The 27,286-nt window shown below is 45.3% G+C and overlaps 1 protein-coding gene across 3 annotated transcripts in view; it reads right to left on the minus strand.

Moving 5' to 3' along the window:
- ITGAD (integrin subunit alpha D) overlaps positions 1 to 23,821 on the minus strand; it is a 36,268-nt gene extending 12,447 nt beyond the window's left edge. For all 3 annotated transcript variants that reach the window (XM_059154867.1, XM_059154866.1, XM_059154865.1), the window contains exons 1-20: positions 23,695 to 23,821; positions 21,780 to 21,885; positions 19,674 to 19,777; positions 19,475 to 19,545; positions 19,240 to 19,354; positions 14,836 to 14,966; positions 14,009 to 14,154; positions 10,381 to 10,534; positions 10,134 to 10,284; positions 9,860 to 9,933; positions 8,459 to 8,588; positions 8,208 to 8,350; positions 7,879 to 8,019; positions 7,576 to 7,785; positions 6,956 to 7,086; positions 6,680 to 6,837; positions 5,634 to 5,788; positions 5,243 to 5,374; positions 4,368 to 4,441; positions 3,992 to 4,133 (exon numbers count right to left, since the gene is read on the minus strand). In XM_059154867.1, coding sequence (XP_059010850.1) covers positions 3,992 to 4,133; positions 4,368 to 4,441; positions 5,243 to 5,374; positions 5,634 to 5,788; positions 6,680 to 6,837; positions 6,956 to 7,086; positions 7,576 to 7,785; positions 7,879 to 8,019; positions 8,208 to 8,350; positions 8,459 to 8,588; positions 9,860 to 9,933; positions 10,134 to 10,284; positions 10,381 to 10,534; positions 14,009 to 14,154; positions 14,836 to 14,966; positions 19,240 to 19,354; positions 19,475 to 19,545; positions 19,674 to 19,777; positions 21,780 to 21,885; positions 23,695 to 23,725 — 2,499 coding nt within the window. In that variant the 5' untranslated portion in view covers positions 23,726 to 23,821. The remainder of the gene's footprint in view (positions 1 to 3,991; positions 4,134 to 4,367; positions 4,442 to 5,242; positions 5,375 to 5,633; positions 5,789 to 6,679; positions 6,838 to 6,955; positions 7,087 to 7,575; positions 7,786 to 7,878; positions 8,020 to 8,207; positions 8,351 to 8,458; positions 8,589 to 9,859; positions 9,934 to 10,133; positions 10,285 to 10,380; positions 10,535 to 14,008; positions 14,155 to 14,835; positions 14,967 to 19,239; positions 19,355 to 19,474; positions 19,546 to 19,673; positions 19,778 to 21,779; positions 21,886 to 23,694) is intronic.
- Between the last annotated feature and the right edge of the window lie 3,465 nt (positions 23,822 to 27,286).

Here is a 27,286-nt window from a genome sequence, read left to right on the forward strand (position 1 = left end):
TAGAAACTCACAGAAACTCTAATAATCTGCTGATGGAAGTGCAAATAGGTGAAAATGGTTGGTCTCTACTTATTATAATTGAAGATACAGGAATCCAAGATCCAGCAAGTCCATATGTAGCAAATACCTTCCAAATGTTATGCATACGTGCACCAATATACATGCTCAAGAATAGTCATGGCCAAAATCAGGGAACAACTCAAATGACCACAAATTGTAATATGAGTACAGATGTCCACTCACACCATTGTTGTTTAAGGTATTACTGGAGTCCTGGCCTCAATAATCCAACAATAAAAAGAAATAAAAGGCATCCAAATTGCAAGAAAGAAGTCAAGCTATTCGCTATTCACAGAGGACAAAATTCGCTATTTAAAAACCTAGAAGACTCTGCAAAAAGTTCCTGGAAACACAAATTCAGCAAACTCAAACAATATAAAATCAAGGTACATAAATCTATTGCATTTCTTTTTTATTGTTGTTTTTTTTTTGTTTTTACTTATTAAAATTCAGTTAGCCAAGGTATAGTACATCATTAGTTTTTGATATAATGTTCAATGATTTATTAGTTGAGAATATCACCCAGGGCTCATCATATTAGCTGAGAATATCACCCAGGGCTCATCATATTAGTTGAGGATATCACCCAGGGCTCATCATATTAGTTGAGGATATCACCCAGGGCTCATCATATTAGTTGAGGATATCACCCAGGGCTCATCATATTAGTTGAGGATATCACCCAGGGCTCATCATATTAGTTGAGGATATCACCCAGGGCTCATCATATCACATGCCCTCTTTAATGCCCATCACCCATTTACCCCACCCCCCACCCACCTCTGTTACATTTCTATACACCAGTAATGAAGCAGCAGAGTGAGAAATCAAGAAATTGATCCCATTTACAATTGCACCAAAAACCAAACGATACCTACAAATAAATCTAACCAGAGGTAAGGGATCCATACTCTTCAAAAATTGAACACTAAGGAAAAAAGTTGAAGAGGACACAAAGAAATGAAAAAATATTTCATACTTAGAGATTGGAATTAAAACATTATTAAAATGTCATATTACCCACGGCAACCTACACATTTAAATCAATCCCTAACAAAATATCACCAGCATTCTTCACAGAGCTAGAACAAACAAACTTAAAATCTTTATAGAACCAAAAGACCACAAATAGCCAAAGCAATCTCGAAAAAGAAGAGCAAAGCTGGGGGCATCACAATCTAGACTTCAAGTTGTGTTACAAAGCTGTAGTCATCAAGATAGTATGATACAGATACAAAAATAGACACACAGATAAATGAAACAGAAAAGAAAGCCCAGAAATGGGCCTACAACTATATGGTCAACTAATCTTTGATAAAACAAGAAAGAATATCCAATGGAAAAAAGTCTCTTCAACAAATGGTGATGGGAAAATTGGACAGTCACATGTAGAAGAATGAAACTGGACCACTTTCATACAACATACAAAACAATAAATTCAAAGTGGAATAAAGACCTAAATGTGAGACAGGAAACCATCCTAGGGAAGAACAGAGGCAGCAACCTATAGGACCTCAGTCTAAGCAACTTCTTACCAGGCACATCTCTGGGGGCAAGGGAAACAAAACCAAAGTGAACTTTTGGGACTTCATCAAGATGAAAAGTTTCTGCACAATGAAGGAAACAATTAACAAGATAAAAAGGTAACCAATGGAATGGGAGAGGATATTTGCAAATGACATATCTGATAAAGGGTTAGTAATCAAAATCTATAAAGAATTTATCAAACTCAACAACCAAAAAAATGAATAATCCTGTTAAGAAATGGGCATAGTGATTCACAGACCTGTACCCCTGGGGATAAAAATATATGTTTATAAAAAATAAAAAATTAATTAAAAAAAAAGAAATGGGCATAAAAAAATTTTTAAAACTACATTGAGATATCACCTCACACCTATCAGAATGGCTAACATGGGGAATTAGAGAGGAGAATGGAGTTGGGGGAAATTGGAAGGGGAGGTGAACCATGAGAGACTATGGACTCTGAAAAGCAATCTGAGGGTTTTGAAGGGGCGGGGGGTGGGAGGTCAGGGTACCAGGTGGTGGGTATTATAGAGGGCACGGATTGCATGGAGCACTGGGTGTGGTGCAAAAATAATGAATACTGTTATGCTGAAAATAAATAAAAAATAAATTTAAAAAAAAGAATGGCTAACATAAACATAAGAAACAATAGGTGTTGGCAGTGATGCAGAAAAAGGGAAACACTCTTACACTGTGAGTGAGAATGGAAACTGGTGCAGCCACTCTGAAGAACAGTATGGAGCTTCCTTGAGAATTAAAAAATAGAACTATCCTACAACTCAGCAACTGCACTATTAGCTATTTACCCAAAGGATATAAAAATAGTGATTCAGTGGGGCACATGGAACCCAATGTTTACAGCAACATTAAATATGAAAGACTAACTATTGAAAGAGCCCCAATATCCATCAAGTAATGAATGGATAAGGAAGATGTGGTATACTAGTACAATGGAATATTATCCTGCCATCTAAAAGAATAAATGAAATCTTGCTGTTTGCAAGATAGAACTAGAAAGTATCATGCTAACTGAAATAAGTCAGTCAATGAAAGATACCATATGATTTCACTCATATGTGAACACTAACAAACAAAACATTTTTGAACAAACAAAACAGATGAACTAGGGGAAGGGAAAAAAAGAGGGAGGCAAACCATGAGGGACTCAACTGTAGAGAACACAGTGAAGATTTCTGGAGAGGAGGTGAGCCGAGGATGGGCTAAATGGGTGATGGATATTAAGGAGGGACTTGTTGTGATGAGCACTGAGTGTTCTATGTAAGGCATTACACTATATGTCAACTACCTAGAAATTAAATAAAAACTTTCATTAAAAATTTTAAGATGGGTAAATAAATTTTGATATGGTCATTCAAGGGATTCTATATACAATAAAAATGTTCTATAGGCAATGTTCATAAAGCAATGTTTACAATAGCTAAACTGTGGAAAGAGCCAAGATGCCCTTCAACAGACAAATGAATAAATATGTGGTCCATATATGCATTGGAATATTACTCAGCCATCAGAAAGGATGAATACTCAACTTTTGAATCAGCATGGATGGAAGTGGAGGAGATTATGCTGAGTGAAATAAGTCAAGCAGAAAAAGTCAATTACCATATGGCTTCACTTATATGTGGAACACAAGAAATAGCATGATGGACATTAGGAGAAGGAAAGGAAAATGAAGGGGGAGAAACCTGAGGGGGAGATGAACCATGAGAGACTGTGGACTCTAGGAAACAAACTAAGGGTTTTAGAGGGAAGAGGGGGTAGGAAAACGGGGTAACATGGTGATGGGTATTAAGGAGGGCACATATCGCATGGAGCACTGGGTGATATACAAAAACAATTGACCATGGAACACTACTTCAAAAGCTAATGAAGTACAGTACATAACTAACATAACATAATTTTAAAAATGTTCTACAGCCATAGGCAACAACGTGGGATGAATTTCACAAACATATATTGAAGAAATGAAAAAACACACAAAAGAACATATAACATGTTTCCATAAATTTCAAATATTGGCAAAAAACAACAGTTTTTTCATAGATGAACTCATGGGTGGTAAAACCATAAAATACACAAGGAATTGGTTATCACAAAGTCAGAATAGAGGTTACTTTGGGGAGAGACTGAGGTTTTCATGAGGAAAAGAACATAGAGAGAGTACTTCTGGAGGTACTACCAGTGTATTATTTCTTGAGCTGGATGCTATTTGCTTAATATTATTTATTTAAATATACATCTGCTTTATGCACCACTCTCTCTCTGTCTCTCTCTCTTCTTTAGAATTGTCTGTGTCTATGTTTAGATTTCATCATAGAAGAATTGAAAAGAACCCACTGTAACCCAGGGCAGGGAAGAGACATAAGAGAACAGGGAAGCTATTTACCTGTGTTTCTAACACTCGTCGATAGGACAGCCCTGCTGGGTAGTAGAAGTGGACCACAGTTCCATAGGAATCCTCACCCTCATTCCACAGAGTCACTGTCACATTAAGCTCCAGGGAGCTCCCTACCACAAGGGTCTGCAGGCTGAAAGAGGAAGGACAAAAGTGAAAAAGAGACTCCACTGGAAATCAGTTGGAATTGGATCAAGGGTAAGGCCAGGACTGCAGGAACTCGTGAACTGATAACATTCCAATAAAAATTTAATTTCTTTGTTAGAAGGAAGCCAAAGGGAAACAAGCATTTCTCATCTCATGGGGATAGGAGACCCATATGCTTAAGTGTCTAGAAATGAAAAGAGATAGACATCTCTCAGCTCACCCTGAGAAGCTGAGATTGATGCTCAGGTCCCCTTCACAGAGGTGATCTTGTCCACAGTTCTTCTCAAAGGGGAGCTGCAGAAAAACAGGAGATTCTCTTTCTCTCCATGTCTTAATTGTTCTGCATTTCCCTCATGAGGACCACTCATCCTGAGTGTTTGTTATTGAGTGTTACTGAGCACCCATCCCACACCTAGCACTATGCTAGACACTGCCAAGCAGTGGGGCAGTAAGAAAGGGGCAGAATGATAAGATCCTTGGTTTCAAGGAACATGAAGTTTAGCTGAGGAGTTAATTCCATCTCACATTGGAACAATTACTCAACAAACAAAATTAAGTGTCAGTAGGGGACAGGTTCTGAGTTGGGAGAGGCATTAGGAAGCATGGAAGCACAGGTGAATTAGACATGAATCTTGTACTCACAGAACTCACAATTTCCAGAGATCAACCAAAGTGGATGCCAAATGCCATGATTCCAGTCATGTAATATTTGGTATCACCATGATGTAATAGGAAGCCAGTGAAGGAGTGACAGATGCTGACTGTGATTTCCAGAAAGGGGGAAGATAAGACCAGGGCTTAGAGAATTAGAAAGGATCTTTGAGGTGGAGAGAAAGAAATGTTTTCCAAGTAGGAGCTACGACATGCACAAAGAAACAGAGAAAGGAATGAGAAAAATTGGGAAGGATTTGGAGAATAAGAATCAGAATTTATGTTGAGGTAAAGTGGTGACTAGCTGGGATGTGTGTAAGGGTCCAAGTTAGGCAGGGCCTTGGTAACTGGGTGGAGGCATTATGGACTTGATGTGGCTGATGAAAAGTTGAAAACCACAGAGTGAAAGTCAGTACATCCCTGGGACTTCATTGGAAGACTCACAGAAGCAGTGAAGAGGTCCTGTGAGTCCATAGCCAGCACAGGGCGAAGGTTCTGAGATGAGGGAATGGGCTCCCCAACCAAGGAGAAGTTGAGGCGTAGGATGATGGGATTGACCACGTCCTCCACACAGTCCTGAGGGAGAATGGGCTTTCAAGAAACCACTATCCTTCTCGTTATTTTCCACCACTGACCCTTCTCCTCAACTGCATCCATTTCCTACTGTCAGGACAGCATTCTGTCCTAGCTGTGGAGTCAGGTTCTCTGGCTTCAATTTCCTCTCTCTGACTCCAATATCCCCACCCTTTACATGCCACTCAACAGGGAGCAGAGGTACCAGAGGTTCTCCTTGGGCTCCTTCTCCCCATCCCCTTCCCAGAACCAAAGTCCTTACTGGTAAAAGCAGCTTAATGGTTTCACAGTAAACTCCCATTCCCAGGGTTTTTCTTCGAGTCAAAGTCCAGTTCTTGGTTTCGTCAAAAATGGCACGAGAAACCAGACGGCCTGGGTCTAATACCAGATCATACTTGACAGAGCTTTGGACATCACCTGAAGCAGAAGGGAGGAATGGAAGATGGAAAGTCCAAAAGAACCTCGAATGTTCAGGTTTTGTTTATTCATGCAAAAAAAATATATATATATTGCTGAGAACTTCCTATGGGCTATGAGCTGTATCAGGTGCTAGAAATGTGGAGAAGAAGATAAAGAAATATCATTCCTGCCTTCATGAAGCTCTCAGTCTAGGAAAGGAGACAGGCATGCAGGGCATAATCTCCCAGCATGATAAACCCAGTGATGGGATCCTCCGTAGTACCAAGGAGGGCTTGCCTGGGATCAGAAATGCCTTCCTGGGTGGGCCTTGTCTGAGCCCCAGCCTGGAAGATGACCACGGGTTGGTGAAGAATGGGAGCAGAAGGTCCCAGACCATGAGAACAATGGCTCGGACCAGAAGAGAGAGGGAGGAGGGGAGAGTGGGATGAGGTGAGGTCGGAAGGGCCGGCAGGAGCGAAACCAACAAGGACATCGTAGAGAAGGATTTGGGCTTCATGAATGGAGGGAAGGATGTTGAGTAGGCAAGTGAGGAGGACAGATTTGTGTTTTAGGACCAATACTTCTAGTTTCTCGTGGAGAAAGGTGGGGAGGCTGCAAGAACAGACGCGGAGACAGCTCCAAGAACAGGTAGGAGAGACAAGCGGTGGCTCCAAGGTAGGCAGTGGCTGGAGCAGGTGGAGAGAAGTGGGCAGACTCCAGGTCATCTCCTGGACTTAGAGCCCACTGGCCTGGGTGTGGGGAGAGGGGGAGAGAAGGGACCCAAGGCTTCCTACTCTGGCAGGCAGGTGGCTGTGGAGGTGCTACCTGGATTCCTTAGCCCATTTCCTCCTGAGGTAGGCTGGGCGTCTCAAGGGGATAGGGGACTGGGTCCACTGGGAAGAAACTCACCTAGCTGGTCCAGTGAGCTTTTGTGGATAGTGAGACAGACTGTGGCATTCCCAGCTTCCAGGGTGGATGGCATGTCTCCCCAGCACTGGTACACAACCTTTGGCACCTCCGCTGGCATGAATCTCATGGCCACCCCCACATTCAGCACTGGCCGACTCCTGAGGGTGCATGCAGGGGCTGAGGACCTGGATCTGGCCTCGGGCAGGAGGACGAGGGAGGGGGCAGCTTGTTGAATGGACACACAGTGGGCAAGGGTGGGATGTGGAGACTTCTCACCTGAGCAGCAGCACCTGTCCCCAGGACCCGACAGCCAGGTCCACCAGTCCATCCTGGGTGAGGTCCTGACCCCCACTCAGAGACTGCCCAAAATACTGGAGTGAGGGAGAGAGCTGGGAGCCCGCGATCCGCTGGCCAGAGGGGAAAAGGAAAAGTGGAAGTCAAGGGGAAGGCATCTGAAAGATTTGAGAAGAAAGATTTGGAAAGAAAAGTGCAGTGAAAGCAGAAGTGAATGGAAAAATTCAGAGAGATAAGAGGGTAGGAATGGAAAGCAAGAGTACTGAGACCCCAGGGACCCCAGACATAGAGCTCCTTCATTTAATGTCTCACAGGAGGAAACTAAGGCTCCTAGAGGCTAAATCAGTCGCTCGCCTAAGGCCACACAGCTGACAGGGCCAGCCAGGCATTTGACCCAAGCCCTGCAATCTCTTAACCACTAAGCTGCCCACAGGAGAAAGGAGAGATACTCTGTGCTTAGCTTGACTTGGTGATATTCAGGGCACAAGACCCCTAAAAGGAGCATGGCTACTGTTCAGGTCAGTGACATGACAGGGCATCAGGCAAATCTGAGACCTAGAAAAGCACGTGGAACTGGGAAAGGCTTCAGACGGGGGCCTCACCTGACTGTGGGAGGGGCTGATGCCCAGCCCTGAGGTTCCATGAAAGACGTAGACAGCACCCCGGCTCTCCTGCTCTCCTGGGGCCCCGACGGCCACGTCTGTCAGCTTGTCCCCATTCACATCCCCCAGCACTGTCAGCGCTGCCCCAAAGCGGCCCCAGGGGTGGCCTTGCTCCCCAAAGAGAATGGCCTCACATTGCCACTTAGCCCTCTGCAGAACAAAACCAGTGTCAGGTCCCAACACAGGCAATCCCTCCACCCCTCACCCAGGCCCCAGCCAGCCCTGGGCTCATCGGACACTCACCCCCTGGGGCAAGGGGCACACAGACACCTGCCCTCCTCGGGTTGGCTTGTAGTAATGAGGAGCCCCGATGAGGACAAGGTCCGAGCTGCCATCTCTATCCACATCCACAGTGCAGAGGGAGGCCCCAAAGTAAGAGCCGATCTGCAGGGCACAGCCAAAAGTCATCCCGCCTGCCCCTGCCAGAGGCAGCCCCTTCTGGGACAGGTCCCACTTCTCCCCAGCCACCGGGACCTCCCCCTACAGGCTCCCAGACCCCTTCATCTCCTCTCTCTCTGCCCCTGCAGACCCTGCCTCCCTCACGTTCCACTCTGGCTTCCTCAACATCCAACCTGAGTCCCTGCGACTTCCGCCTTCGGCCTCCATTTCCCAGACGTCTTGGTGAAGATGACAGCCTTCCCAGTATGCTGATGGCGGGGGGCCCCCAGGATCAGGCTCTGGACCCCCTTCCAAGAGGCCAGCTCAGTGGAGTACCCTGAGGAGGGCACAGCTCAGCACAAAGGCTTCCTCCCCACCCCCGAGCTCCTGCCCTCCCCAGGCAGCTCCTGTCCCACCTGTGCCCCCAACCACAGCCTTTTCTCACCCAGGTAAGAGTCCCTCATGTCCACATTCTCTTGAGACATGTTGATGAAAGTGGGGCTTTGGTTTGGGGGGTACAGGAAGGCACCTCCAGACCAGCCGAAGCTCCCCACCGCCCCCAGAACTGGTCCATCCTGGGAGGAAAGGGTTCCAGGGCTGAGCCAGACCAAGCCTAAAGAAGGTGGCCTGTTCCCCAGCACGGCCTGCCACCGACTCTGCTCGCTGTCTGGAATTCTCTTCTCCTCCCCAGTCTTCGTCAACGACTTCAGTGCCGCTCACTCCTAACGTCTCTCCGCTGTGCCCAGTGCCACTGTCCCAGTAAGTACAAACTCTTCTCACCCATGACCCCTTCTGCTCCATCCTCTAGTACACCAGAGGTAAGTTCCCCGGGACCAAGAAACGTAGAGCCACCCCCCAGCTGGCAATCCAAGATGGCTCCCTGTCGCCAAGCCCCTGAGGATTGCATCTAGGGTCCTCCCAGTCAAATCTGTGGAGATACCTTGCGTTTAAACACATGAAGCATTTGAGCTGGACACCTCTCTCTTCTGTCTTTCTAGGACTCCACTCCTTTCTCAGGAAGACTCAACCTCAAACTCACCTCCTCTGTGAGGTCTTCTTTGGCTCCCTCAGGGAGTGATAGGCCTTTCCTACTCTGCATACTTTGTTTTTTGCCTTTTTAAACTTTTGACTATGGATAATTTAGAACATATACAAAAGTAGAAAGAAATGCTTAATGAACTCCTAAGTACCCATGACCCACCTTCAGTGACCAATTCATGACCAACATTGTTTCATTTCTATGTCCCCCCAATTCACCCCCAAAATCACTTTGAAGCAAACCCCTCTGGATGCTTGGAACACACATCTACTTGCACACAAGCCATGCTATATTGTCGTTTCTTTCATCTGCATGATCTGGCCGCCCCCATCTGCCCCCCCCCCCCTCTGCTCCAGCTACGCCGGCCCTTCTATCTCTCTGGTCCAGTAACCGTGTTCAGGCCTCAAGACTTTTGCACTTGTTTTTTCCTCTTCCTGGAGCAATCTCTCTCAGATTTTTCCAGGGCTGGCCCTTTCTCATCATTTGGCCTCAGTTGTCACTCCTCGGGCCTCCTCTGATCACCTCTCTTGCTCTATCCTAATGCCTGGCACAATCTGAAGTTATTTTTGGTTGTTTGTTGTCTCCCCCCACTGGATATGTGCCCTATGAGAGCAGGAACCGTGGCTACCCTGTTCTCTGCTGTGCTCCTGGCACCTACATACACTACCCATATGTCTGTCTCTGAACAGACGATGAACTTGAAGACAGAATCTGCTTTCTTATTTACTCCTGGGTCCCAACCCCCAGCACAGGGCTGGCCCAGGATTGGTGCCTGACACCCGTTTATCAAGTATGTGTCCCACTCACCGTTGCGAGCACTAAACTGAAGCCTTCCTGTGACATCTCATGTTGGAAAGAGCTACTTGCCTTCGACGGGGTTCCTGTGGGGAAACAGGCCACTTAGGCTCTGGGGACCACGAGACCACAAGGACTCAGAGCACAAGGAGAAGAATGAATCTGAAGCTCGGGTTCTGGGGCACAATTCTGGGTGAGCCGTGAATATGGATAGCTCCTCCGTACTTCAGGGGACAGCTGGGTCCAGAACCTTCAATCCCAAGACCCAGGCTCGCCCTGCATTTACCTTCGACTGCAAAGATCTTCTCCTGAAGCTGCTCCTGGATGCTGCCGAGTGCCGCAAAGTTGTCCACCCTGAACACGTGGTCCTGAGAGGGCAGTGAGCCGATGGTGTTCAGCTCCTGCCTGGCAGTGGGTTTCTGGAAAGCATTCCCCACCTGTGACAGACAGACAGGTGAGGAGGAGACCACCAGCCTTTCTGCCAGAGTGAGATACAGCCTGAGTCTGAGGGAGACATGAGGAAGTGGACATACCCCAATGGCATAGCGAATGATGCCAGCTCTCTGTGCCTGGGGGATGACGTTGCTGTAGTCCAGGGGGTCTTTGTATTTCTGCCCATCTGTGATGACAATGAGGATCTTCTTGGCACTTTTCCGGGCCCCATTCTTACTATGAAATAGTTCTTCCCTGTCAAGGAAGAAAGGGAGATGACTCTGTAGATGATATTGATTCTGGAATGAAATGATCTGTAGGGTGTCTTGGTGGCTCAGTTGGTTAAGCAACTGCCTTCAGCTCAGGTAGATCCTGGAGTCCCGGGATCGAGTCCCACATCGGACTCCCCGGTCGACGGAGAGTCTGCTTCTCCCTCTGACCTCTCCCCTCTCATAGTCTCTCTCTCTCTCTGTCTGTCTGGCTCTCTCTCAGATAAATAAATAAAATCTTTAAAAAAGAAATAACCTGTAGCACTAGAAGTTCATCTGGAGAGACTGGGGAGTCCTGGTACCGTCAGTTTATCTCAGGCATGTTAAAAAACCACCTCACCCTTTTTTGAAAGTAATGCATTGATTAGTAAGACTAATAATAAAGGTACTCAGGGCACCTGGGTGGCTCAGTGGGTTAAGCCACTGCCTTCGGCTCAGGTCATGATCTCAGGGGTCCTGGGATTGAGCTCCACATCGGGCTCTCTGCTCGGCAGGGAGCCTGCTTCCTCCTCTCTCTCTCTCTGCCTGCCTCTCTGTCTACATGTGATCTCTGTCTGTCAAATAAACAAATAAAATCTTTTAAAAAATAATAAAGGTACTCATATTCCTTTTTCTATAACTCCATCTACCATGGAATCTCATTTTCAGGAGGCAGTATGGTTCAGAATAGGAACCTTAGAGTCTAACAGACTTGGACAGTTGTTTTACCTCTTTGAGTCTCTGCTTCTCTCTGCGAAGGTGAAAATAATAATTGTACCATAGCTATTCCTCAAAGATGATCCCCAGTGTGCAGCACCTGGTTCCATTCCCATATTGAATCTGACCTGTGACCAGTTTCAGCAATAGCATGAAATAGAAATGACACCATGCCAGTTATAGGCCTAAGAAGCCTTGATAGCTCTTGCACTTTGGGAAGCTATGAGCCACCATGAGGGAAGTCTATAGCTATGGAGAGAAAGACTCTACCACCCCAGCTGAGCCCAGCCTTCCAGCCAGTCCTGCCCACATAGGACTATGTGAATGAATCTCTCATGTTCCAACTTCTGAAAGCAGATGAGCCCCAAATCATGAAAACTATTAATAAAAGAGTTGTTGCTTAAGCCACTAAATTTGGGAGTGGTTTGTTAAGGAACAATAGATAAATGAGACAAAACATATGAGGTTATTCTGAGGATCAAATTCACCCCTAGAGAATGGCCTATAGGTAAGCATTAATTCTATAGTAGCTATTACAAATGATTAAAAATGTAACTATATGATCTTGTAGTTCTATAGATGCAGAATAAACACACACACACACACACACACACACACACACACACATACACTCTCCACATATAATACTGGAAACAATCTAAATGTCCAAGATCAGGGAAGGGATTTAGCAAAGCATGATCCACCTGCTCGGTGAGAAAGTATCCATTTCAAAGGAAAACAGTAAAAGCTGTAGAAAACATGGCACAAGCTCATGTAACAGATGAAAAAAAATAAGAAGGCAGGATGAAATTAGTTTCTGCCCACACTGTGACTATATAAAATATGTCTGAATAAAGACAAGGATGGACATGGCCCTGTGCTTTGTGGGTGGGATTTGTTTATTCATTTCTCATCCTTTCTTTTTGCTAAAATACTGTGAGGTGGTGGTAGAGGGACTATAACACTTTTCCCCCAAATTTCCTTAATGTTATTGCAATTGTACCTTTTTTGTAATGAAGCTTCTAAAAAAAAGAAAAAGAAAAGAAAAAGCCAGTGGGTGGCAGAGAGGCCCTGAGATGGCTTTGGCTCTGGTGAGTGGGGAAGGTGCTGTTCTGGGTGAGGAGAGCAGAATGGGTCTTGAGGACAACTGCACCATCACCCACCACTGCAAGGAGCTCCAACAGTTGGGAAGAGGTATCACTCCTTTGTAACTTTCATTTTATTATTATTATTTTTTATTATGTTGTGCTAGTCACCATACAGCACTTCATTAGCATTTGATGTAGTGTTCCAAGATTCATCGTTTACATATAGTACCGAGCGCTCCACGCAATACGTGCCCTCCTTAACCCCATCGCCAAGCCAACCCATCCCCCCACTCTGTTTGTTCCTCAGAGTTCAGTCCCTCGTGGTACGTCTCCCACTCTGACTCCCCCCACCTTCACTTCCCCTTCCTTCTCCTCGTGTCCTCTATGCTCTTCCTTATGCTCCACACGTAAGTGAAACCAGGTGATAACTGGGTTTCTCTGTTTGATTTACTTCACTCAGCATAATCTCCTCCACTTCCATCCATGTTGATGCAAGATTTGGGTATTCATCCTTTCTGATGGCTAAGTAATAGTCCAGTATATATATGGACCACATCTTTTTCCATTCGTCTCTTGAAGGGCATCTTGGCTCTTTCCAGAGTTTGGCTATTGTGAACATGGCTGCTTTGAACATTGGGATGCATATGGCCCTTCTTTTAAAGGACAGAGGCATTCGTCTTGGTTGTCCAGTCCCATGGGGCAAGTGTTCAAGGCAGAAAAGCCACCCAGCAATAAAGAGGATACATTTGGTGGAAGCATTTCTTGTTCAGCATTTCTCCTGCACCACCTCCAGAGAGGGACCCAGGGGTCCTCAGGAAGTCGAAAATCCCATATATTCAGCCCATTTCTTTCCCATAAGAATCACATCTGAAGGTTTTAGCGGGGAGGGGGTGTGGGGAACTGATTATCCCAGCGGTGGGTATGAAGGAGGTCACATATTGCATGGAGCACTGGGCGTTATACCCAAACAATGAATCATGGAACACTACATCAAAAACTAATGATGTGCTGTATGCTGACTAATATAACATTAAAAAAAAAAAAAAAAAAAAGAACCGCATCATCTATTCTTGCCCCACCGCCTAAGTCATTCTTTATGGCTGGCCTAGCTGGACCAATCAAGGTTCACATGGAGAGGAATGTGGGAAGAAAGGAAATGAGTGAAGAGAGAGGCGCAGAAACACGTGGCCACAATTCCAAGCATCTACCAGGGAGGTAAAACAGGGGTGCACCATTCTCTGGATAAAACACTTACCTAGCACTCCTGGTGCAAAAGAATTGCATGCATGTTATCTCCTTTAATCCTTACAACCAAGTTGTAAGTTTATCCTCATTTGACAGTTTCCTGAGACTTAGAAAGACTCAGTAACTCCCAGGGGGGCCCGGGTCACCAACAGGGAGCAAGAATGAGAACGTGAGCAGACCTGAACCAAAGTCCATGTCTCTGGCTGCCCCATTTGGAATTAGGGTCCAGCCAAGCCAAGGGCAGGCCAAGAGGAAACACTGAAGAGAAGTGCTGTACTGTATCAGGGGAATAATGCAAGGATATCTCCACCTACTTCCCCCTCACTTCCCTTTGGAGCCCAGAGTTCCCACAGCTGTGCAGAAGGGCTGTGCAGACCAGCATAGGAAATGGTGTGGTGGCTTATCCACATGAGGCAGAAGGGGGAACTTACACCACTGTCCGGATCCCCGTGGCTGTAAATGTGAGGCCATCCAGCTGGACGATGGGATCCACCAGGCTCTGAGGGTTCGAGATCCTCTGGAATTGGCTGAAGGTAAAGTGGACCTTCATGACGTTGGAGTACTGTATCAGGGAAAACTGCAAAGGAGAAGAGGAATGCCCTGGGGCTCAGGAATTATTCTTTAATAAACTTTTTACTTTGGCATACCTTTGGATTTACAAACAACTTTTCATGTGTCTTTGAGGCTAAAACCCAGGGGAGATATGGCCCAAAAAGAAACTAGAAAATTGAAACCAAATGATGCTTCTTTCAGAGTTTGCAAGGAATAACCTTTCCTACCTCAACATTTCTTAACTTGGACTTAAAAAATTTTTTCATAACATGTGAAATCAACTTATAGACTACATTTTCTCACTTCTCAAGAATTTCTGCATACATATGCACGAATTACTGAGAAATAAAATAAGATAAATCATGAATTACATGGAAACATAATAAAGAAATCATTAATTATTTGGCTAAGTTACCTTCAGTCTAATTTCACAGTAAAACTTTTTTTGCAATCCTTTCAATGCTTTTAAATAGGGGAAAAAAAAAACAAAAAACGTATTACCTAGGCCATGTGGGGACATATCAAATGCCATGGGGGAATTCCCTCAGGTCAGGACTCAAATCAGCTCTGTATTAGGACACTAGTCTCATCATGGCATAGGTCCCCTAAGCTAACCCCTAGCAATACCAGGCTTCCTACTCGGTTGGTCTTCCCAAGGCGGCTGCCACCCCTCCTCCTTTCCCAGATCTCGGGGACCCAGTCTCACCAGGGTGTTGGTGCCTTCAAACTGTCCCATTACAGCTCTGACAAAGTCCTTCATCTGCTTAAAGTCACTTTGGACAATGCTGCCAGAACCATCAATCAGGAAGACAATGTCCATCTCTTGACTTGGACACTCTATAGAGAAGAAGAGATGCCCGTGTGGGTCCCAGCCGTCTCCCAGGGTCCAGAAACCCTTCCTGCACCACAGAGCTAAGGGGCCATTCTTGGCCTAGGAATCAATTCCCAGCCAGTTTCCACACTTTCCGTGGAGGAGGCCCAAATCCATTGCCCAAAACTTAAGAAACAAAACAAATGACTGAAGAAAAAGAGAAAGAGAGAGAGAGAGAGAAAGAAAAAGAAGGAAACAGACTCTTAACTGCAGAGAACAAACTGATGGTTACCAGAGGAGAGGTCGTTGGAGGACGGGTAAACCAGTGAGAGGGCTTGCGGAGTGTGCGTGTTGGGACGAGTACCAGGTGATGTATGGAACTGTTGGATCACTATATTGTACACCCACTAGCATAACACAGTACGGTAACTATACTGGCATCAAAATTAAAACTTAATTTTTAAAAAAGACTTCTAAACTAAAAAAAAAGAACTCCGTTGCCCCAGCACCCCTGCCCCCACCTGCGGAACCCCCGCTTCGCTCCTTCCACAAGGTCTAGAAAGGGGAGAAAGAAGGCAAGGCCAGAGGCAAGACGGGCTCCTCGCTCGACTCCTCAACAAATAGTTACGGACTACGCACTAGGAATGCCATAGAGCACGAGGGAAAGGCAATTTAGCAAAGTGATTCAAGTGTGCATTCTGAGCATGCTGGGCTCAAACCCCAGCTCTGCCACCTACTAGTGGTGAATTCAGGCAACTTATTTAACTACACTGGGCTTCAGTTTTCCCATCTGTAAAACGGGACAGTAAAATAGCAGTGCCTAACAAATGGGGTAGGCTAAAAAGTGCTGCTGTGTACCTAAAATACTTAAGACAGGGCCTGGCCCCCCATAGCTGTTATGGAGATTAGCTGTTATGACCATCATCACTGTGTGCCAGGCATTGTTCTAGGCACAAGAACACACCCACAGCAGATGCTAAGGTTTGCCCCCAAGAAGACACACGCCTTTTCAGGACAGAGGTCCTTATTATCAGCTACAGGGAGTAGTTGTGGATGCCTCCCAGATGATAACTCAGGAGAGGCCTTGCCCAAGATTACAACTCCTGCTCCTGGGGGCGCCCTGCATCCAGCCATGTTCCAAGCTCCTCTGGATTGGCTGAGGAGCCCATCTTCTTTCACTGCCCAGTCCCGCTTCCTTCACACTCTAAGAACTGTTGTTCCCAAGAGTATTCCCAAATGAACCTCAGGGTCTATTTCTCAGGAAACTTGGTCTAAGACCATAGCTTGAAAAAGGATATCACCCCCCGCCCTCATGGAGTCCACCATAATGGAAAATCACAGCTTACACCCATAAACAAATAAGACACTTCACATTGACCCCAAACTCACATAAGTGTTTGTGGCCTGTGTGAAGGACACAGTTGGTAGCTCCACCAGTGCCCCACATCCTGTGTTGCTCCCCAGGGGGCAGGAGATCAGCCACCACAGACAGTCATGAAGCTTGATGCTGAACTGTGGAAGCTGGCCTCCTGGCACTGAAATAAAAAATCAAAAATACTGGGATGCCTGGGTGGCTCAGTGGGTTAAGCAGCTGCCTTCAGCTCAGGTCATGATTCCAGCGTCCTGGGATCAAGTCCCACATCCAGCTCCTTGCTCAGCGGGGAGCCTGCTTCTCCCTCTGCCACTCTGTCTGCCTGTGCGTGTGCGCTCGCTCTCTCTCTCTCTCTGACAAATAAATAAATAAATAAAATCTCTTAAAAAAGTCAAAAATGCACAAGTTCGCTCACTTCGTCAGTAGTTAATGGAACCAGAAAGGTCTTCTGACTCACAGAGTGAGCGAACTTGTGCATAAAAAGTGCCCTGGCCTGCCTGAGACTCTCTACCCCAGGGGAGCAGGGTAAAACCATCTGCCCTTTAGGCCCCACAAGGGCATGGTGAAGCAGGGAACAATACACAAAATACTTATTAATGAGTCACCTCAACTGGGGAATAAAAGCAGTCAATAAATATTTTCACAATTTTTTATAAGCGAAAAAAAAAGTCAAAACTGCTTTCTCCTTGCTCCCCACACCTCCCCATCCCATCTATGCAACCAGCTGGTGCTTCACCCCTGCTGAGAAGAAATGGAAGACCACTTCCCCCTGCTTTCTTTTTTTTTTTTTTTTTTTTTAATTTATTTAGTCAACATACAAGACATCATTAGTTTCAGATATAGTGTTCAGTAATTTATCAGTTGTGTATAGCACCCAGGGCTCATCACATCATGTGCCCTACTTAATGCCCATCACTCAATGACCCCTCCCTCCCCTACCTCCCTTCCAGCAACCCTCAGTTTATTTCCTATAGTTAAGTCTCTCATGGTTTTTCTCCCTCTCTGATGACTTCCCATTCTGGTGTCCCTCCCTTACCATTTGAAGCTCTGTGCTAAGTATACTCTTACATTCTGCCACCCACCTCTCCCCTGTTAACCACCAGTTTGTTCTCTACAGTTAAAAGTCTGGTTGTTGTTTTTTTTTCTGAATTATTGACCAGGAAATTCAGCCCCACACATGGCAGGCCAAGAAGCCCTCACTGCACCCCTCCTCACCCAATGACCCCACAGCTGAGTAGCTGAAGTCCCCATCCCCACATCTTACACCTGTGCTCATTTTGTTAGCTGCACCACAAAACCACCCCTCATATCCTCTCTCAGGCCACGATGGTGGCAAGTTCTCTCAAAATATCACTTCTGGGGTGCCTGGGTGGCTCAGTGGGTTAAAGCCTCTGCCTTCGGCCCAGGTCATGATCCCAGGGTCCTGGGATTGAGCCCCTCATTGGGCTCTCTGCTCGGCAGGGAGCCCGCTTCCTCCTCCCTCTCTGCCTGCCTCTCTGCCTACTTGTGATCTCTGTCTGTCAAATAAATAAATAAAGTCTTTTAAAAATATCACTTCTGTTTCTTGTTCCTTTTACTATCTCCACTGGGCTTCCAAAAGCAAGCACCAGGCTATAGCTGAACATCTTCTGAAAAACAGACCAAATCAGTCAGGTGAGGTTGGCTCCAGGTCTCAGCTCTGTCATTTCCTAACAGCAGGAACTCAGCTCTCTGAGCTTCAGTTTTCTTGCTTGCTAGACAGGACCATCCTACCTACTAGCCCGGATCTTGTGGGGTGCAATAAAAATGCACACCAGTCATCAGGCATTGTCTGGCTACAACTGAGGTAGTTCTACCTCTACTCAAACTTGATATGCCTACACCAGGCTCACATGCCTGTGTTCCATTTTCATCAGGCACCCCACTGCGTGAGTCATGGAGACATCCAGAAGAGACTCACCTCCTAGTGCTTAAATACCACATCGCCTCCACTGGTTGCACAGACATCGCAGGCAAGTCATGGTATCCCTGACTCCTGGAATCCCGCTCATTACTCTCTGTCCCCTTTGTAGACTCTGCTCTCAGAGTCTGGGTGCGAGGCCTTGCTGTTGCAGCTCTAACCTTTGCCTAAAAGCCCACCATGGCTGGCATCATTGCTTCTCTAGTCTGAAACATTGCTCTCAGTCAGTACCTTGAGTGGCCCCTGTCTCTGACTTGGAGCCCATCTCCTCCTCCTAGTGCAAACACGTGGTCCTAGCTAGAAGGTCAGTCATGACAGTATTCACATATTATGTGTTGGGCAGAGGTCGAAACACTTTATATATATCAAATCTTTTGATTGTAACAACCACCTTAATTATTCAGACCCAGTTTACCAATGAGGAAATTAGAGCCCAGGAAAGAAGTCCGAAGTATACAGAAGACCAACTCATTCAGGCTGACTCCCAGAGTTGCTGCTCAGTGTCTCTGACACCATTCTTTGCAGAAAGCATCATTGCTGGCAAAACTGTGCATCACAGTGTCCATGGCTCTAGCATTTGCTCCCCTTAGAAGCTCAGCAGTCAATGATCCAGAACAGCCTCCTTCTCGGACCCTATCCAAGGATCTGTCATCCTCACCACATTTTCAAAATCCAGGGTCTTTCTTCTGAAAGCCCAGAAAGCATCCCTCCACTTGTTGGCAACTGTGAGGCCCTCATGCCTCCTGCAGCCAGCACTCTGAGGCTCCCTTCTGCCTCACCAGAACTTTCTCCCCTTGACTAGCTTAGAGTTCCTTCTGTGATCTGCCCTCCCTACCAGGCCAGACCATGTTCCCAGACCTTCTTTGGCTTGCTGAGGCCTCTGAGAAGGAGCCATGGGCACAGGAAGCCAAGACCACAATCACATGCTCTGCCCACTCTTCAGTGCCAGCATGTACTCACATAGCATCACTGTCTCTGTAGGACCTACCTGGCAGGGAAGCAGGCATGGTCCAAATGGTCTGCAGGTGGGAACCCAACAGGAAGCAGAAGCCTTCTGCATACATATTCTCCCCACAGGCTCTGTGCATGGTGGGGCCACAGGCCTAAGGGCAGAGGCTGTGTGAACAAGGGGTCCCCAGGCCCCTCCATACTCTTTTCCAGTCCCAGCCTCCCCCAGCCCCTGCTCCTCCCCTCATCACCTCCTATGACCCAGGGAAACTTACCAGTATCCAGGAACGATTGGTGCAGGCTGCCAGGGACAGGCCCAGGGACATGTTCATGACCTCTGGGGGTGCTGAGAGGGCAGATACACATGATCATTCATGGGCACATCCCCATTTGAGGGGAGAGTCAGGGCTAGAGGCCAGGGAGGGAGCACTGCAGTAGAGGACTAAGGGCCACAATTCCTGGGTGGTCACTCACTGTGCAATGGTATGGGTTGACATAGGCCAGTGGCAGCCACACAGTCGTACAACCGTCCTGTTTGGTTGACCGCCACCACCTCCAGGGGGGCTCCCACCACGAGTCTGTAGGCACAAACATGACATATAGTTACAGGAAGGGTAAGGGCACAGGGCACTTCAAGTGAGGAAGTATCACTGTGTAACAGGGAAGTGAGACTTTGAGAGGGAAGCTCTTGGCATTTGCCACTCATGAAGCTTTAAATAATGGGGCCTGAGTTCAACCCACATGTGCCAAAGGACCATGTTGGGCTTTTTCTTTGTTTGTGTGGGTGTATACATAAATAAATGTGTATTTATATACAAAAATGGTTTTAGTGTTATTGTTTTTTCAGAATTCACCAAAAATAAAACTATCCAATGCAAAGCAGCATTTCCCAGCCATGGACAAGAGCATTTGGTTTTTGAGGTGCCATCGTGCTGAGCCACCCAAGAATAGATCACCTCAGTTGAAACGGAAACCTGCTAAAGCCATAAGTTGTCAAAACAAATAGATGATTCTGTAATTAATTAGACAGTTTTAATATCAATAATTTAAGTTGGACAATTTAAAACCACAGTATCTGGGGAGGATATGTGCTATGGTGAGTGCTGTGATGTGTGTAAGATTAACGACTCACAGACCTGTACCCCTGGGGCTAATAACACATGATATGTTAATAAAAAATAAAAAGAAACAAAAAAAAATAAAACCACAGTATCCAAATTCATATCAAAATCTATCATATAAGTGCAAGAATTTTTGCAAAACTGTTTGAAAGGAGAGAATTAATTTTGAATTAAAAAGTTATATTTACCAACAATCTCTCCTCTCAAATGAAATAACTAAATAAATGTTTGTGTCTTTCAATTAATTGCCAAGCAAAGGAACCCAGGGTAGGGGAGCTGAAGATGTTCTACACCTTGATCTAGGCAGCAGATACCTGGCTATATACATATGAAAAATTCATTGAGTTGGACCTTTCGAGTTTGTGCACTTCAGTTTATGAGCTCTGGATTTCAAAACAAACAAAGGAAAAGACAAAACTCTGGCACCTGGCACTTGCTTCCATGTCCCAGCTGGATGAGGAGGAGGGATGGATGTGCATGTAGAACTCAGTGACCTCAAAATGCTACTTCTTGCCCAGCTGAATCTTCCTGTATTCTCAGGCCCATTGCCAATGTCACCTCCTCTGTGAAGCCTTCCTGGAATTCCCTCTTGGGTTTGATCTCTCCCTTGCGGTGCCTCCCAGACTTTGGTTATGCTTGGATCACATGGTAACTTCAACATCTTGGGGCCCGGTCACTGGGAGCTGAGACTGCGCTTCTGGAGGCAGGGTGAGGCACATGACGTGCCTGTCCCAGAGTGACATAAAGATGCAGGGCCTCTTGTACATGGGGAAAAAAGGGGTATTTTTTTTCCTTTTTCCCTTTTTTTGGGTTTTCTGTTCTTCTCCTTCCCCTCTTCCTCCTCCTTCTTCTTATTCTTCTTTGCAATCTGCCTCTCTGCCTGTCCTGGTATCTCCTTTTTTCTCTTTAATGCTGCATTCCCTCAGGCACAGGGATACTCATGGGACAAGTGGAAAACCCCCGTAAGACTGGGTGAACTGTGCACCTGAGCCAACCCTGACCTTGTTCAGCTCGTGCCAGGGACTGAGGGTGGCAGCTGAGAAACATTCCCCAGAACGCCGGGCTGCATGTGAGCCAAGGCTTTAAGCCACAGCACAGTTCCACTGTCCCATGAATTTAATTTACAGTATACAAATGCCAAGATTAAATTATTAACATTTTCAAAAGGAAGACTGCAAAACATTACTTCAAGCACAAGGGTGACTGTACTGGTCACATGTACTGATCACAGAAGAACAGATTCAGGACCTCCCTCCTGAAGGATTATCTTGTCCAGAGTCTATGGTCCTTCTTGGGATTGTGAATAGTTAGTAGTAGGGGTGTCATGGGCCTTGGAGGAGCAGTGGACAGGCTTCTTGCCCATGCTGCCCTTCCTCCAGGACACCCTCCTAATCATGCCATGTCCAACCATTTGCCTGCAGGTGGAAGGAGTTCAGGTAAGGGAGTGGGCAGGGCCTACCTAGATCTGTCAAGCTGGACCACGCTCTGTCCAAAGCTAGCTCCATCCTCTCGAAATATCACGGGCTCCTCCACATCCAAGTTGAATCCATGATAAGAAGCCAGGACTGAGGAATATGGAAAGAGAGGCAGGGGTAGGGGGAACCGTCAGAAAAGCCTCATCTGCTCTGGACCCCTGACTTCTTGGGATCTTGATGCCCACCCCAGTTCAGCTCATGTGCCCAGGAGAAGGGTGTTCTCTTTTTCTTTGTTTCCTGATTTGCCATCTATATGGCTCCCGTCTCTCTCCCTCAGAAATAATTAAGCCACAATACAAAAAATGACAATCCAGAAAAATGCCCCCTCCAGGACATTTCATAGGACAGCCACAATCTGAAATTAGGCCTGTCATCTCCTGGTCTGTTAGATCAGGCATGTCCCCTAAAGAGAAAGTGCCCATGTAATTTATTTTCTAAACTGAGACCTTCTGTGAGTGAAAGGGGCACCGTTAATAATTACACCAGGATCATTGGGACCGGACCAGGCAGATCAGGGCTTATGGTTACCCTCCTTAAATACTGTCCTGCTCCATCTTCTCATTATACAGAGACCCTAAGGTCCAGACTAGGGAACAGACTGAGAATTTTATTTGTAAATTTGATAATTTGTAATTTTATATTTTCCATGTTCCCCTCTCTTGGTGTTAGGCTCTAAGAGGGCAAGGATTGCAACAGTTTTGTGTGGTGCCTGGTCCAGTGCCTGGCCCTTAGCAATGACTAATCACTATTTGTTGGCTGGCCTAGAACCGCATCACAAGTCACTGATACCACCAGGATTTCAAGCCACTCCCTTGACCCTTGACATGCTCCTCTCTGGCGACTAAGCTCAAAACCTCAGCAGAAGACCCTCTACATTTCAAGGGCTTTTCCTAACACCCTTACTCCCAAGCAACATTGCTACTAACCATTTCTACTAGAATTCCCAGTCTCCTATTGAGGCATCAACTCCAGCCCACAAAGTAAGGAAATTCTAAGGAGTTAAAGCATCAGGCCAGGAAGTGACAGACACTTGAACCCTAGGGTTCTAAGGAAAAGGCCAGATGTTGATGGTGCTGTAACCCTACTATAGCCATATGCAAGGGAGCTTCACATCCTATATCTTCCTTTCAAAGAATGATTCTGTTTCTGAGTCTGAAAACAGGCTCTATGACCTGACAAGTAAGAGGGTGCCAAGGGTCTCAGACTCAAATACCTCAGAGGCCAGGCAGGTGATATCAGTAACTGAAGTGGGTAAGTGTGAGCACAAGGAATTACTGGTCCTTACAGTCTGTGGCCCCTTTAAAGGAAGAAGCCACTACCAAGCTCTAGTGTTCAGAGCTCTAGACCTTACAATCTCTCAAGAGATGCTGACAGTCTAGACTTTTGTGTGGAATCTGATTTTTAATAGACACACAAGTGATTTCAAATGACACATCGATGTGGTCCTGATACAGTTCTTAATTTCTGGACTATTCTTTTGGCAACAGCGGGACAACATACCTGAAATCAAGACTCGAAGGACATGAGGAGCCAAGGAGGTGATATCCACCATTTCATCTTCCTAGTGACTCCTATGGCCTTCACCCTGAGGCCCTGGGGCAGAGTCCTATGCCCCATACCACACACCAGAATTCTCACAGGAGGAATTGTGGAGAGGGAGCTCATCCTCCACCCCAGCGTAGCCTGTAAGTCCAACTTCTCTCTCTTTGCTCAGGTTATGACCCTCCCCTGATTCCAGGCCATTCCTCCTTCCACACAAGACTGGACACTATAGTGGGTCCTCCCCTGTTCACAGCCCCTCCAGAGAGATATATGAGCTAACCACCAGCCCCAGCCTGTCCTACCAGATGGGAAACTACCACCCCCAGGCTTCTCTCAGCCCTGAAAGCCCCCACTCACCACCCAGGAGGAGCACAATTCCAAAAGCCATCACAGAGCATGCATCGAAGGAGAAGTGAAGAGCTGAACAGTAGAGCACCGAAGGACACTCAGTGCCCTGGGGGAGAGTTAAAACACTGACTCAGAGCCTTGAGGTGACAGAAGGAAGAGCGCAGTCAGGAAGTTCTCAGTTAATCACAGAACAGAGGCAGGGGCAGGAGGCCAAAGACGCCCTTGGGGAAAATCTCCCATACTTTCCCACCACCATCACCTCTGCAAATCTGGCTTCCTTTTCCAGGGCCTGCTTTTCCCATAAGACCACCTTTCCCCAGCCCTTGAGACCCAGTTAGTATCAAGGGAATCTAGGATCCCTCTGGGGCCTCAGAAACCAGACTGCATATACTTGGAAGGATGAAATAGATGGTTACAGAGGCCCCACTGGAAGAACACGAGCCTGGAGAGAGGCAGACCTCCACCTCAGATAGCGGTGCTGGATGGGGGACAGTAGGAGTGAGGGTGTTGCTTAAAAAAGCAGTGTGGACTCTCAATCTCACAAAACAAACGGAGGGCTGCTGGGGGGAGGGGGTTTGGGAGAAGGGGGTGGGATTATGGACATTGGGGAGGGTATGTGCTTTGGTGAGTGCTGTGAAGTGTGTAAACCTGGTGATTCACAGACCTGTACCCCTGGGGATAAAAATATATGTTTATAAAAAATAAAAAATTAAAAAAAAAAAAGCAGTGTGGTGTGGTGCCACACCCCAATGTGGTGCCATAAACAATGTGGTGCCATAAACAAAGAATCTTGGAACACAGAAAAAAATAAAATAAAATTTAAATAAATAAATAAACAGACTCCATCAAGAGATCAATGAAAAATCAAGTGGGTAAATACACTGAGTAGTCTTAAATTGACTGACGAGTCAGCAATAAAAGAGATAAGTCAAGCAGAGAGAGTCAGTTATCATAGGGTTTCACTTATTTGTGGAGCATAACAAATAGCATGGAGGACAAGGGGTGTTAGATAGGAGAAAGGAGTTGGGGGAAATTGGAAGCGGAGGTGAATCCTGAGAGACTATGGACTCTGAAAAACAATCTGAGGAGTTTGAAGTGGCGGGGGGGTGGGAGGTCGGGGTACCAGTGGGTGGGTATTATAGAGGGCACGGATTGCATGGAGCCCTGGGTGTGGTGCAAAAAATAATGAATACTGTTATGCTGAAAATAAATAAATTAATAAAAAAATTAAAAGAAAAAAAAAGAGAACAGACTACAGATACATATAACAGCATGGATGAATCTCCACTTTGTCATAAGTAAAAGCAAGTCAGACACCAAGCTGCATAATGTTTGACTACTTTCAAACAAATAGGAAAAACTGATCCACGAGGATAGAAATAGAACAGTGATTGCCACCAGTGGAGGTGGAGAAGAAACTTCTAGCACTTGTTAAATTTAACATTCAACCCTTGCTATTTTAATATTTAATAACAATACTTTAAAGTTAGTTAAATGGTAGAAGGGTAGATAGTGGGTAGTTGTTATTTATTCTCTGTAATTTTCTGTGTGCTTTGAATATTCTACAATTAAGCATATATGAGTGTTTCTCAAAAGCTTGAAAAAAGGTACATAGTATAAAAGCCGACGAAATCCCTAACTATGGCATATTATTTTACGTATACTTGTGACAGTTATTTAAACACCTAAAATGCAGGTTACATGTCAAGTATAGACAATACAAAATAGTCTTCTAGACAAAAGTTTTAGTTCAGTTTTCTTGAGCTGATATTTAAGGAAGAGAAAAAATTACTAGATACTGGGAAGGGCATTGATGCTGGGAATAGGGCCAAAGTTTATGGTTGCTGGTTTTTTTTTTTTTTTTTTTTTTTAATTTTTTATTTTTTATAAACATATATTTTTTATATACATATATTTTTATCCCCAGGTCTGTGAATCACCGGGTTTACACACTTCACAGCACTCACCAAATCACATACCCTCCCCAATGTCCATAATCCCACCCCCTTCTCCCCAACCCCTTCCCCCCGGCAACCCTCAGTTTGTTGCTGGTTTTAAGGCTGACTTCCCTACTCCCTGCTGAGAATGTCAAGGTCAAGTTAAGCTTGGGCTAAGGAGACCTAGAAAACAGCACCCATGCTTCTGTTCCATGGATCTTCTCTGTGTTTAGAACCACAAAGTAAAACCATATGATAATTGACTTTCTCTGTTTGACTTATTTCACTTAGTATAATCTCCTCCAGTCCCGTCCATGTTGATGTAAAATTTGGGTATCCATCCTTTCTGAGGGCTGAGTAATATCTCAGTGCATATGGAGCACTGGCTGTTATACACAACGAATCATGTAACACTATATCAAAATTGTGTAATGGTATACTGTATGTGACTAACACAATTAAATCAATCAATGAATTAATCAATTAATTTTAATTTCTTGTTTTCTTTTTTTTTATAAATTAATTTATTTATTTTCAGAAAAACAGTATTCATTATTTTTGCACCACACCCAGTGCTCCATGCAATCCATGCCATCTATAATACCCACCACCTGGTACCCCAACCTCCCACCCCCCCACCCCTTCAAACCCTCAGATTGTTTTTCAGAGTCCATAGTCTCTCATGATTCTTATACTCGTTTTAATCAGGAAAGGATGCTGAATCTTGTCAAATGGTTTTCTTTCTTTCTTTTTAGCCCAAGCTGGGAATTACAAAACTTGAAAGAAGTTTTCTATCTTGTACATAGCGATTCGGGGTCTCTTCTGATTCCATACAAATTTTAGGATTATTTGCTCCAGCTCTTTGAAGAATACCGGTGGGATTTTGATCGGAATGGCATTAAAAGTACAGATTGCTCTAGGCAGTATAGACATTTTAACAATGTTTATTCTTCCGATCCAAGAGCATGGAATGGTCTTCCATCTTTTTGTGTCTTCTTCAATTTCTTTCATGAGTGTTCTGTAGTTCCTCAAGTACAGATCCTTTACCTCTTTGGTTAGGTTTATTCCCAGGTATCTTATGGTTCTTGGTGCTATAGTAAATGGAATCAATTCTCTAATTTCCCTTTCTGTATAAGGAAGCCACTGATTTCTGCACATTGACTTTGTATCCTGCCACGTTGCTGAATTGCTGTATGAGTTCTAGTAGTTTGGGGGTGGAGTCTTTTGGGTTTTCCATATAAAGAATCATGTCATCTGTGAAGAGAGAGAGTTTGACTTCTTCATTGCCAATTTGGATACCTTTTATTTCTCTTTGTTGTCTGATTGCTGTTGCTAGGACTTTTAATACTATGTTGAACAAGAGTGGTGAGAGTGAGCATCCTGGTCGTGTTCCTGATCTCAACAGGTAGGCTGCAAGCTTTTTCCCATTGAGGATGATATTTGCTGTGGGTCTTTCGTAGATAGATTTTATGAAGTTCAGGAATGTTCCCTCTATTCCTATACTTTGAAGCATTTGTACATAATACTATAATCTCAGGAAAACAAATAACAAAAACACTAGGCCACCTACTAATTAATTTTAATTTCTTTTCAGGGTTCCAGAATTTATTGTTTATGCACACACCCAGTGCTCCATGCAATACTTACCCTCCTTAATACCCAGC

This window comes from Mustela lutreola, chromosome 17 (genome assembly GCF_030435805.1).
Source record: "Mustela lutreola isolate mMusLut2 chromosome 17, mMusLut2.pri, whole genome shotgun sequence".
NCBI lineage: Eukaryota > Metazoa > Chordata > Mammalia > Carnivora > Mustelidae > Mustela > Mustela lutreola.